General features: G+C 50.6%; 1 protein-coding gene across 5 annotated transcripts in view; it reads left to right on the top strand.

Moving 5' to 3' along the window:
• The window catches only part of LOC138246553 (sialic acid-binding Ig-like lectin 7), a 229,930-nt gene that overhangs the window by 91,170 nt on the left and 126,234 nt on the right, over nt 1-12,526 (top strand). For 4 of the 5 annotated variants that reach the window (XM_069201227.1, XM_069201226.1, XM_069201223.1 and 1 more), the window contains one exon: nt 3,881-3,925. The exons of the other annotated variant lie outside the window; for it this stretch is intronic. In XM_069201227.1, coding sequence (XP_069057328.1) covers nt 3,881-3,925 — 45 coding nt within the window. The remainder of the gene's footprint in view (nt 1-3,880; nt 3,926-12,526) is intronic. 5 annotated transcript variants of the gene reach the window in all.

Below are 12,526 nucleotides of genomic sequence, written 5' to 3'. Positions count from 1 at the left end.
TTTTAAACTTTACTTGAAAATTTTCCAACTTCAGCCCTGCAGTGTTTTTGCTGCTGTGCTCTGATTGGCCAGCACTTGGCAGCCTGGCCAGGCTGCCTTGATGAGGTGTGAAGTGGTCTGGCTCAGCACAAAGAGATGTGCCTGGGGGAGGAGATTTCCCCCTCAGCAGGTGGGGAAGCAGAAAGGGGGAGGGCTGCCAAACTGGTCTTCAAAGGCAGAGTAGGACATTTGGAGCAACCCATCAGCACCCTCACATCCTGCAAACCTAGACAATTAGGTACCCCCTTGATTAGATTAGGAAAGGGCAGGAGAGGGGTGTGTTTAGGATTTTTATCCACACCAGTAGGTAGGCTCAGCCACATGTAACCTCCAAAAATCACTTTCAGCCATGATGGATTTTGAGGAATGTTGCTCCCTGGGATTGATTTTTGCCACACTTCCCAGGAAGTGGTCATCACAGGGGGAAGGACCCTGCCCCTGATTGGAGAACCAGGACCCCCTGTTTTTCACCCAGGAGCAAGGATAAAACTGGAAAACCTGCACCCACACTCATATCCCTATCAGATGCCAACAAGGAAGGACTACAGGAGAAGAAGGACTGCCCTGATGGACCTCTGACCTGCACCTGGACACTGCACTCTGGAGGACTGCATCAGCTGCACGCTTGGGCTTCACCACTAAAAGGACTTTACCTGTCCTTTACTGCTTCAAGAAGGGACTCCCTGTTTGCTACAGGTACCAAGGAGCTTCCCAGAGTGCCCTGCATCAAGTCCTGCAAGCAGAGCCCAGATGACCAGCGTCCGGTGGCCATTTGAGGATTCTGACCAGGTTCATTCTGGGAATTGTAGTCCCAACGCCCAAGAAGCCACTCTGAGCTTCTGGAACCTTGAATCAAGTTGTGGACACTTCAAGGACACAAAAAGGACCTCTGGAAGTAGATCCAGAATTTTGGAGACGTTTGGGGCAACTCCATAAATTGAAGAGGTGCATTGTAGGAGTTGTAGTCCCCAGACCCCAAGAGGCACACCAGAGCCTCGGAACCCTTGGCTGGTGCTGTGGATCACTTTCCTGAATCAAACACTTCTGGAAGTATGTGTGACAGTGTTACCTTGTGGCTGGCATTAACTCTGGACTTTGTTCCTTTCCAGTGTGACCTTTGCTAACCCTTTGAGCGCTAGTTGCTTCTATGTGCTAGAAAGCATTAATTCTTTAAAAATTCATATCTCCGGTTCCCCTTATCCGATTTTGTTCATTTTGGTGTCATTTTAAAGATAAAAATATGATCTATTTTTATTAATTGATTTAGCATTTTTAAACTGTTTCCTGTGTTTTATTTAATTACTGTTGTGTGATGTTTGAATGCGTTACACTTTGTCTCCTAAGTTAAGCCTTGTCGCTCGTTGCCAAGCTACCAAGGGTTGAGCTGGGTTTAATTTACTGAGACCTAACTGGACCTAAGTGGAGGTTAGTGGCCTATTGCTAAGTGTAGGTACTTACCTGCCCTTACGAATAACCCATTTTCCAACATTTTTGGTGCGCAGTGGTGGGATCCTGTACTTGTGTTTTTAAGTAAAACAAATTAAAAATCCTTTAAATTGTCCTAGTGCAAAAACTTTTGTAATTTTTTATTTGGATTAATGTCAATTATTGAATTTTTGTGATTTTCCTAAATTCTTGTTTCTAATTTTTGCAAAAGGTTTTTGTTGACACAAAACTAGGGAACCATGGAGCTTGATCTGGCTAGCCTACCCACGCTGACAGCAGTCCAGCTTAGGGGGTTGTGTACTGCAAGGAGGTTGCCTGCAACCACTGACCTCAGCAAGCATGTCCTGATTAAATCGCTGACAGCATGGGCTGAGGCCAAGAAGTAGGCTCAGAGGAAGCTCCAGAGGAGGAAGAAGCAGGGGAGGATTCTAGCTCCAACCACTCAAGGGAGGGAGGTCATCTGAGCCTAAGTGAGGAGCAGAAAGACCGGTCCTCACTGCACACAGTCACTAGGGTCATACCCAAAGCTAGTTGGGGGAAGGGGGTCCCTTCAGGAGGAGAGAACCTGTCCCTCAGGGAAAGAGAGCTGGAGGCCCAGCTAGCATTTATAGCTTTGGAGGCAGAGAAGCTTGCCCTAGAAAAGAAAAAGTGGGCAAGGGAAGAGAAAGGGGATCGTGGCAGCAACAGAGAAGCTGATGTGTCCATGGGTGGTGGTCCTCCAGATGAGGAGAGTTAAGCCTCAGTACTGGGGTTCACTTCTTTGGGAGTTGGTCCCCAACTCTGGGAGGGAGAGGCCCTAACCTTAAGGGGGAGGAGGCAGATTCATACCCCAGTATGAAGAGATGCTTAACTAAAAAGTTTGGTCTGACCCCAGAGCAGTATAGGATGAAGTTCAGGGAGACCCCGAAGGTCAATACCCAGTCTTGGGTTGACTTTGTAGACACCTCACTTAAGGCACTAGAGGGCTGGATTCATGGTAACAAAGTAAATACTTATGAGGGGTTATACAGTCTGATCATGAGAGAGCACATCTTGACCAATTATATCCAAGAAAGGTTACTCCAGCATCTAGTGGACTCTAAGCTGACCAAACCTACAGAGCTGGGGGAGGCAGCTAATGAGTGGTTGAGAACCAGGGTGGTTGTCAAGTCCCAGGGGGGAGATGCCAGGGGGGTGGGGTCAGGTCACCAAAAACCTAAGGAGGGAGGTGGTAAGCCCACCACAGAGAATCCTTCTGTACCCCTGAACCCTAAAAAGGAGGGGAGTCAATCCCACTCCCACTCTGACAAGCGGAAACAGGGAGACCCAGGGTTAAAAAAAACTCTTGGACAGTAAGGCTTGCTTTGACTGTCAGCAGACAGGACACTTCAGAGGAGATGCAGCCTGTCTAAAGAAGGTGGTTATCACTGGGCTGTCCAGTGTAGCCATACACTTACGGTTAAAAAACGAAAAACCCTGGAAATTGACAAGTTATCGTTAGGACCACAACAGCTTTGCAAACCAAAACCCACACAGCAAGTTCAATGTCTACGGTCTCACAATTGTTATACCAACAAATACCAAGACCTTAATGTGAAATATAATTAAACAACAACCGTTAATCAAAACAGTCAATGATACAAAATTCATGAAACAGATGAAAGCACCCTGCCTCACACTCCAGCATGCAGTCAGCCCCATTGCATCATGGGAAATACTACATTCATAGTGGGCTCTGTCAGGGTGGTATGAGCAATGCGAGATGTTTTCCATCTGCACAATTCCTTATAATGTTTGTAATTTCATCTGTTGAATTAAAGGTGAGGTAACGAACATTATTTGAATGTATGCATTTTGTGGTATTTCTAAAGTGTAACCCTTGCCACAAGCCAGTTGAGCACTTTTACTTTAGCAGATATGGTTTGTATGGCTGTTGTGTGAGTTATGGATGGTGCTCCAAACCTTTATGTGGATGCCTAATATGAATTACCAGGATAACATTCCATTAATTTTTCTCCCAGCTGAGATGCATCACATCATGGTAATGAACTTTCTAAGCCTTTAACCTGAATGGGCGTCAACCCTTCCTCACCTGATAACAAAATATAGTCTCACATAACATAAAAAGGAAAGAAACACTTTCGACATACCACACATCAATGTGTCTCCTTGTGCTTCAATAAAAGTTGTCCATGGCATCTAACTCAGTAGCACTGCTTGCATCAATCTGATTAAATGGAAAGAGTCAAGATTGCCTAGATTTGAACCAACCAGAGATTTGCAGGTTCCACTTTCTGTAAGCGAAAGGTAATTCACTGAGCTGTCCTATGCACTGTTTTTAACCATATAAAAGTTAAGTAGAGGATTGTGCTTTGTACATTAGATTGAATTACAATAAATGTGTGCTTCATCACAGATCCCCCTTCGGCACCAGTTATTCGACTATTCATCACAGATGAAGGTAAGCTACTGTCATTTGGCCATGCTTATTATGTATTGGTATTAACTTCCTACTATATTTCCAATGAGTGTACCCTGAATTTACTGTGCAGTTTGAGGTTTCCACATGGGCCTGACTTCTGACATGTATTATTTTCTATTAAATCTGTAATTTGTGTTTCATTGTCATGGGAAGAGGGAAAGAGGAAATCCAGAACAATTTACGTAAATTTGAAATATTATAACTTAATGCTGTAACCACTGCGAGTGACCACTTCTTATTCTCCAGAAGGGAGACTTGGTATGACCATGAAACAAGCACTGGCAAACCCATTACGTGTGTCCTTTCACACAGCTGCAATACCTCAAGTTATTAATATACATCCATCTCTATTCAGAAGCAACAATTGTAAGTCTTCAACAAGGCTGAAGTCAATGAAGACATTACTGGCTGTCTCTCTCAAGTGAGATGTAACTCCTTAAAAAAATCTAACACAAAAATGCATTTCTCAAAATAAAAATTATGAATGTACACTTTTTCTTATCTAATGATATATACTTGCTTTCTTAACAATACATACATATGCCATAGCCAATGATGATGATGATTCCAGATTGTAACTTTAAAAAGCTGTCTTGATTACTATGGGACGCTGTGATGATATAAACATATATAGCAATACTAGAAATCACCGGTAAATTAAAATACTTACAACCTTATTCTTACAGCTTTATGAGTAGAGATGTGTGTAGGAGGCTGGACTGGCTTGTAGTGAGTACCAAGGGGTACTTACACCTTGCACCAGGCCCAGGTATCCCTTATTAGTGTAGAGGGGTGTCTAGCAGCTTAGGCTGATAGAAAAGGTAGCTTAGAAGAGCAGGTTAGGCTGAACTAGGAGACGAGTGAAGCTCCTACAGTACCACTAGTGTCACTTGCACAATATCATAAGAAAACACAATACACAGATATACTAAAAATAAAGGTACTTTATTTTTATGACAATATGCCAAAGTATCTCAGTGAGTACCCTCAGTATGAGGATAGCAAATATACACAAGATATATGTACACAATACCAAAATATGCAGTAATAGCAATAGAAAACAGCGCAAACAATGTATAGTCACAATAGAATGCAATGGGGGCACATAGGGATAGGGGCAACACAAACCATATACTCTAGAAGTGGAATGCGAACCACGAATGGACCCCAAACCTATGTGACCTTGTAGAGGGTCGCTGGGACTGTAAGGAAACAGTGAGGGTTAGAAAAATAGCCCACCCCAAGACCCTGAAAAGTGGGTGCAAAGTGCACCTAAGTTCCCCAAAGAGCACAGAAGTCGTGATAGGGGAATTCTGCAGGAAAGACCAACACCAGCAATGCAACAACAATGGATATCCAGACGAGAGTACCTGTGGAACAAGGGGACCAAGTCCAAAAGTCACGATCAAGTCGGGAGTGGGCAGATGCCCAGGAAATGCCAGCTGTGGGTGCAAAGAAGCTGCCACCAGATGGTAGAAGCTGTGGATTCTGCAAGAACGACAAGGGCTAGAAACTTTCTCTTTGGAGGATGGATGTCCCACATCGTGAAGAGTTGTGCAGAGGTGTTTCCGTGCAGAAAGATTGCAAACAAGCCTTGCTAGCTGCAAGGGTCGCGGTTAGGGTTTTTGGATGCTGCTGTGGCCCAGGAGGGACCAGGATATCACCAATTGCGTGAGTTGACAGAGAGGGCGTCCAGCAAGACAAAGAGCCCACTCAGAAGCAAGCAACACCCGCAGAAGTGCCAGAACAGGCACAACGAAGTGGAGTGAACCGGAGCTCACCCGAAGTTGCACAAGAGGGTCCCATGAAGCCGGAGGACAACTCAGGAGGTCGTGCACTGCAGGTTAGAGTGCCGGGGACCAAGGCTTGGCTGTGCACAAAGGAAATCCTGGGAGAGTGCACAGGAGCCTGAGTAGCTGCAAAACATGTGGTTCCCAGCAATGCAGTCTAGCGTGGGGAGGCAAGGACTTACCTCCACCAAACTTGGACTGAAGAGTCACTGGACTGTGGGAGTCACTTGGACAGAGTTGCTGAGTTCAAGGGACCTCGCACATCGTGCTGAGAGGAGACCCAGAGGACCGGTGATGCAGTTCTTTGGTGCCTGCGGTTGCAGGGGGAAGATTCCGTCGACCCATGGGAGATTTCTTCTGAGCTTCTAGTGCAGAGAGGAGGCAGACTACCCCCACAGCATGCACCACCAGGAAAACAGTCGAGAAGGTGGCAGGATCAGCGTTACAAGGTCGCAGTAGTCATCTTTGCTACTTTGTTGCAGTTTTGCAGGCTTCCAGCGCGGTCAGCAGTCGATTCCTTGGCAGAAGGTGAAGAGAGAGATGCAGAGGAACTCTGATGAGCTCTTGCATTCGTTATCTAAGGAATTCCCAAAAGCAGAGTCCCTAAATAGCCAGAAAAGGAGGTTTGGCTACCTGGGAGTGAAGATAGGCTAGCAACACCTGAAGGAGCCTATCAGAAGGGGTCTCTGACATCACCTGCTGGCACTGGCCACTCAGAGCAGTCTAGTGTGCCAGCAGCACCTCTGTTTCCAAGATGGCAGAGGTCTGGAGCACACTGGAGGAGCTCTGGGCACCTCCCAGGGGAGGTGCAGGTCAGGGGAGGGGTCACTCCCCTTTCCTTTGTCCAGTTTCGCGCCAGAGCAGGGCTGAGGGATCCCTGAACCGGTGTAGACTGGCTTATGCAGAGATGGGCACCATCTGTGCCCATCAAAGCATTTCCAGAGGCTGGGGGAGGCTACTCCTCCCCAGCCCTGACACCTTTTTCCAAAGGGAGAGGGTGTAACACCCTCTCTCTGAGGAAGTCCTTTGTTCTGCCTTCCTGGGCCAAGCCTGGCTGGACCCCAGGAGGGCAGAAACCTGTCTGAGGGGTTGGCAGCAGCAGCAGCTGCAGTGAAACCCCGGGAAAGGTAGTTTGGCAGTACCCGGGTCTGAGCTAGAGACTCAGGGGATCATGGGATTGTCTCCCTAATGCCAGAATGGCATTGGGGTGACAATTCCATGATCCTAGACATGTTACATGGCCATGTTTGGAGTTACCATTGTGAAGCTATACATATGTCGTGAATTTGCCCTGAACAGTGTGGGGGCACCTTGGCTAGTGCCAGGGTGCCCACACACTAAGGGGGTCATTCTGACCTCGGCGGTAAAAGGTGCTTACCGCCGGTCAGAAGACCGCCACAATACCGCCGCGGCCGCGGTAAGCCGCCACGGTCATTCTGACCCACAACTGCCAAACCTCCAAAAATCCGACCTCCACAGCAGGCCGCCACATCAGCGGCCAGTGGTAAACTGGAGATGACCAAACCTCCACCGCCACGCCAACAGAAATACGCCCATGCCATTACGACCCACAAATCCACGCAGCGGTCTTTCAAACGCGGTATTCCATTGGCGGTACACACCGCCGCGCTCAAAATACACACCCAGCACCAACACACAGCCACATTGGACAATTTGAAATACACACACCTGAAACACATACACACACCACTCCCACACATCCAATCAACTATAAAACACACACCCACATCACCCACAAACCCCTACGACCAAAGATCAGAGACGAAGGAGAGAGAGACACATCATAGAATAGAGAGCTACATCACACAGAGGCACACTACACCATCACACACACACCATAGAAGCACAAAGCACCACACACCAACACACTCATCACCACATACACCACCCCACACCTCATCCACACCACCCCATGGCACCCCAAAGGCACCCACGGTTTTCGGACCAAGAACTCCGGGTCATGGTGGAGGAAATTATAAGATTTGAACCCCAGCTCTTCGGCTCACAGGTGCAGCACACCACTATAGCCAGGAAGGCGGAGCTATGGCAGCGGATCGTGGACAGGGTCAACGCGGTGGGACAGCATCCCAGAAATCGGGAGGACATACGCAAACGCTGGAACGACCTACGGGGGAAGGTGCGCTCGATGGTGTCAAGGCACAACATCGCGGTGCAGAAGACTGGCGGCAGACCCCCACCCACCCCACCAGAATTCACAGCATGGGAGCAAGAGGTCTTGAACATCCTGCATCCTGAGGGCCTCGCTGGAGTAGCCGGAGGAATGGACTCTGGTAAGTCGAATCTCAACTACTTCCTCCCCCCCAACCACCAGCATGCCAACCCACACCCCCACCCTCACCCCCAACCCCCATCACACATCCTCCCTGAGAATGTCTCTCCAGCACAACCCACCCAACACCAACCCCTGCATGCCACCACAAACTATGGACACCCATCACCTAAGCATGACCACTGCACATACCCATCCCCCCCCCACAAACCACCCTCACAACACCTCCCCCAAGGGAATGCCAGCACTGGGGGACAAGGGCACCCATAAATCGCACGCTATTGCACACACAGAAACAATAACCATACTCTCTTACCCCATGCAGGACCCGAACGCCAACACACCGGTCTGGAGGGTCCAGAAATGTCCATCCCACCCCCGGAACAGGCCCCCAGTGATGACAGCAGCTCTGTCGACCTGGAACCTGATGACCAGCCCGGACCATCGGAGACATCTGGACAGTCGGCTCCCCTCAGGCAGCCACAGGCCACAGCAGACCCAACCCCCTCTGGGAACACCAGCACAGCTCCCACCCAGCGGGCCCATGCCTCTGTCTCTAGGACAGGTCAATCAGCGGTGTGTCTGCCACTACAGGGCACCCAGGCTAACCCACCACCCCAGCAACAACAGGGACCTGGGGGCAGTGGTAGTGGGCACACCGTCCAGGGGACAGAGGCCGGGGGAAACCGGGCAACTCGGAGGGCTGCTGTGCGACAGGTGGGGGAGGAGAGGCCCAGGGAACCCACTCTCCAAGAGTCCCTCACCACCATCATGGGAGCCTACCACCACTCCAAAGAGACGATGGCGACGGTACTGGCCAGGTTCACGGAGATCCAGGCACAGCAGGAGGAACGCTACATGGGGTTCAGGGGCGAGCTTAGGAACATCGGGACCGCAATGGGGACCATCGTCCTGGCCCTCAACCGGATCGAAGACACGTTGCGGGACCATGTGGCACCACACAGGGCCCCTGTCACTAGCCCGGACCAGGAACAGCCTACCACCTCCGCCGGCGCTAGTGGACAGGAGGCCCCCACACAACGACAGGCCACCAGAACCCCACCTCCTGCTGAAGAACAACCACCCCGCAAGAGGAGCCTGAGATCCAAAAAAAAGACAGAGTAGGATGTCAAGACCCCCGCCAGCATGAGATACCCCCTGAAGTCATCCCACTGTCCCACATTGCCACCCTGTCCAACCTTGAACTGCCCCTGCTCCATCCTTCCACAGGCATATGGACAATGCACCTGTGAGACTGAGAACTGGACTCTGCCATGGACATTACTCCACCCCCACCCATCACCGTTTTACTATCATGTACCAATATCTAGCACTAAAAATAAATCACTTATTGCACACAAATCAGTTTGGAGTCATGCTGTATTATTAACACATGTATTACACATTACAGTTCAATATATGTTCTGTCAATTAGTGATGACAACATACCAATGTCAATACGCTGTAGTTCATGGGCAAACCAAGCAGAAGTCATGCACTGAGTCATACAGCACTGAGAAGGGAAGGGAAAATCAAAAAATAGTTAAAAAGAACTGGGGGGAAATACAGAAAGTAGAGATGCAGGAGGCTCTAAGTAAATGTGAAATGGCGTGGGTGATTCTTACCTGTGGGCTACTGAAAATACTGTTGTATAACAGTGTCCCTGTTGTCTGTGTTCTCCCCGTCGTCTTCCTCCTCTTCACTCTCCACAGGCTCCACGGCTGCCACAACACCACCATCTGGACCATCCTCCTGCAGGAAAGGCACCTGGCGTCGCAAAGCCAGGTTGTGCAGCATACAGCAGGCCACGATGATATGGCACACCGTCTTTGGTGAGTACATGAGGGATCCACCTGTCATATGCAGGCACCTAAACCTGGCCTTCAGGAGCCCAAAGGTTCGCTCGATCACCCTCCTAGTACGTCCATGGGCCTCATTGTACCGTTCCTCTGCCCGGGTCTGGGGATTCCTCACTGGGGTCAATAGCCACGGCAGGTTGGGGTAACCAGAGTCACCTATTAGCCACACACGTTGTCTCTGTAGCTGTTCCATCACATAGGGGATGCTGCTATTTCGCATAACATACACGTCATGCACTGACCCAGGGAACTTGGCATTTACATGGGAGATGTACTGGTCTGCCAAGCAGACCACCTGGACATTCATAGAATGGTAATTTTTCCTGTTTCTGTACACCTGCTCATCGTCATTTGGGGGTACTAAAGCCACATGGGTCCCATCAATGGCACCAATGATGTTGGGGATATGTCCAAGGGCATAGAAATCAGCCTTCACTGTAGGCAAATCACCCTCCTCTGGGAAAATGATGTAGCTCCGCATGAGTTTCATCAGGGCAGACAACACTCTGGACAAAATCTTGGAAAACATAGGCTGAGACATTCCAGATGACATGGCCACTGTTGTCTGGAATGAGCCACTTGCCAAAAAATGGAGGACAGACAGAACCTGCACTAGAGGGGGAATTCCTGTGGGTTGGCGGATGGGGGACATCAGGGCTGGCTCCAACTGGGCACACAGTTCATGTATAGTGGCTCGGTCAAGTCGGTATCGGAGTATAATATGGCGTTCTTCCATTGTCGACAGGTCCACCAGCGGCCGGTACACGCGAGGATTCCTCCTTCTCATCGCAAGTCCCAGCGGACGGTGCCTAGGAAGGAGAATATGGAGCACAGAGTCAATCAACTCACAGGTACGTTCACCACAGCTTGCACAGTACATGATAATGTATGGATTGCTATGCTTGTGTGTGTGGCAATGCAAGGCCTAGGCCTGTGTGACGCAGTTGAAATTAAGCCATGTGGGCCCTTGAAATGGCGGATGCCTGACCTGTGAAGTGGGACAATGGGATGTGAGGTCACTGCGCTGGCGTGGCACACCGTGGCGGTAGGCGGCCGAAGACCGCTGTGCGAAGACGCATTGGTTAACAATGATCCCTATGGGTTTCATGAGCCAATGACGATGTGCGCCGGCGGTCGCGGTACGCACCGCCGCGGTACGCACCGCCGCGGACGTGACCGCCATTTTCTATCTGCTTAATCACTCGAGACCTGATCATCCACAGGAGAGGACCTATACTGCAAGTGCTGCTGTGAACTCGGTCTGGAAGTGACAATGGCTGCTGCGACTGGGGAAAGGGCCCCTGCCTTCACGTCTGAAGAGTTGGAGAAACTTGTGGATGGGGTCCTCCCCCAGTATGCGCTACTCTACGGTCCTCCAGACCAACAGGTAAGTACACTGAGTGCACATTGAATGGGTTATGCCTGTGTGGAGTGGGGTGGATGTAAGTTGGTGGGGTGGGGAGAAAATGAGGAGTGCAACGCACGACAGATGAGAGAATGTGCCACATGGCAAGGTTGGGGAGGGGGGGGCATTCACATCTAACATGCAGAAAAATGACGTTTTTTCATTCCCACCCTGTACATGTCAAACAGGTCAGCGCCCATCAGAAAATCGACATTTGGCGTGCCATCGCCAAGGAAGTCCGGGCCCTGGGGGTCTACACCAGACGGGGCACCCACTGCCGCAAGAGGTGGGAGGACATCCGCCGCGGAACCAGAAAGACCGCTGAGTCACTGCTGGGGATGGCCTCCCGACCTAGGAGGGGTGCCAGTCGTACCCTGACCCCCCTGATGTCCCGGATCCTGGCGGTGGCCTACCCTGATTTGGATGGGCGCTTGAGGACATCACAGCAGACACAAGGGGGTGAGTATCTGCACATTCTGCTATCTTTACGCGCAGTTGAGGCGTCTGGGTGGGGGAGGAGGGCTGTGGGTGACAGTAGGCCAGGGCGCCTTCTGTAGTGTAGTCCCCTCCCTTAGACATGGCCCTGTGCCCCCGCCCCCCACCTCTGTAGGGTGCCAAGTACAGCTATCCATGGTCCTGCATCACACATGTGCGCGTTTGTTGTCCCTAGACCTGTTGGCCTAGTCAGAAGTACTGAGTAGTGTACCCCCGATTGCGCGGCTTAGTGCATGAGGCACCTGTGTCTGTCCTCTCCGCCAACGGTGTTGACAAGGCATGCACTCAACCTGTTTTTATTTCTCCCCCCACCCTTTTTCTTCAAAATCTTGTACATGTGTGCATTAGCATCATCAGGCGGAGGAGATTTGGCATCGGAGCACGAGGGAGCTGCAAGTCACAAGGCCCCGGTGGGCACTGGAACAGACACCGAGGGCACCAGTGATCCGGAGGGCGAGGGGAGCACCACAACGGGGACCGGTGAAGACACCAGCGACACGGACACGTCCTCGGTTGGGAGCTCCCTAGCGGTGGCGGCAACATCCGGGCCCCCCGCTTCTACAGGTACAGCCGCCACCCAGCGCACCAGCACCGCCCTCCCAGCAGCCCCTCAGCCTTCGCTCCGTGCCCGCTCGCCCAGGAAGGCGGGCGTCTCCTTCGCCCCAGGCACCTCAGCCCCTGCCCCTGTTACCCCTGCTGCCCTCAGTGAGGAGGTCATTG

The sequence above is a fragment of the Pleurodeles waltl genome, chromosome 7, assembly GCF_031143425.1.
Source record: "Pleurodeles waltl isolate 20211129_DDA chromosome 7, aPleWal1.hap1.20221129, whole genome shotgun sequence".
Classification (NCBI taxonomy): domain Eukaryota; kingdom Metazoa; phylum Chordata; class Amphibia; order Caudata; family Salamandridae; genus Pleurodeles; species Pleurodeles waltl.
Note: the sequence above shows the minus strand (reverse complement) of the source record. Positions and strands in the feature narration are given on the sequence as shown.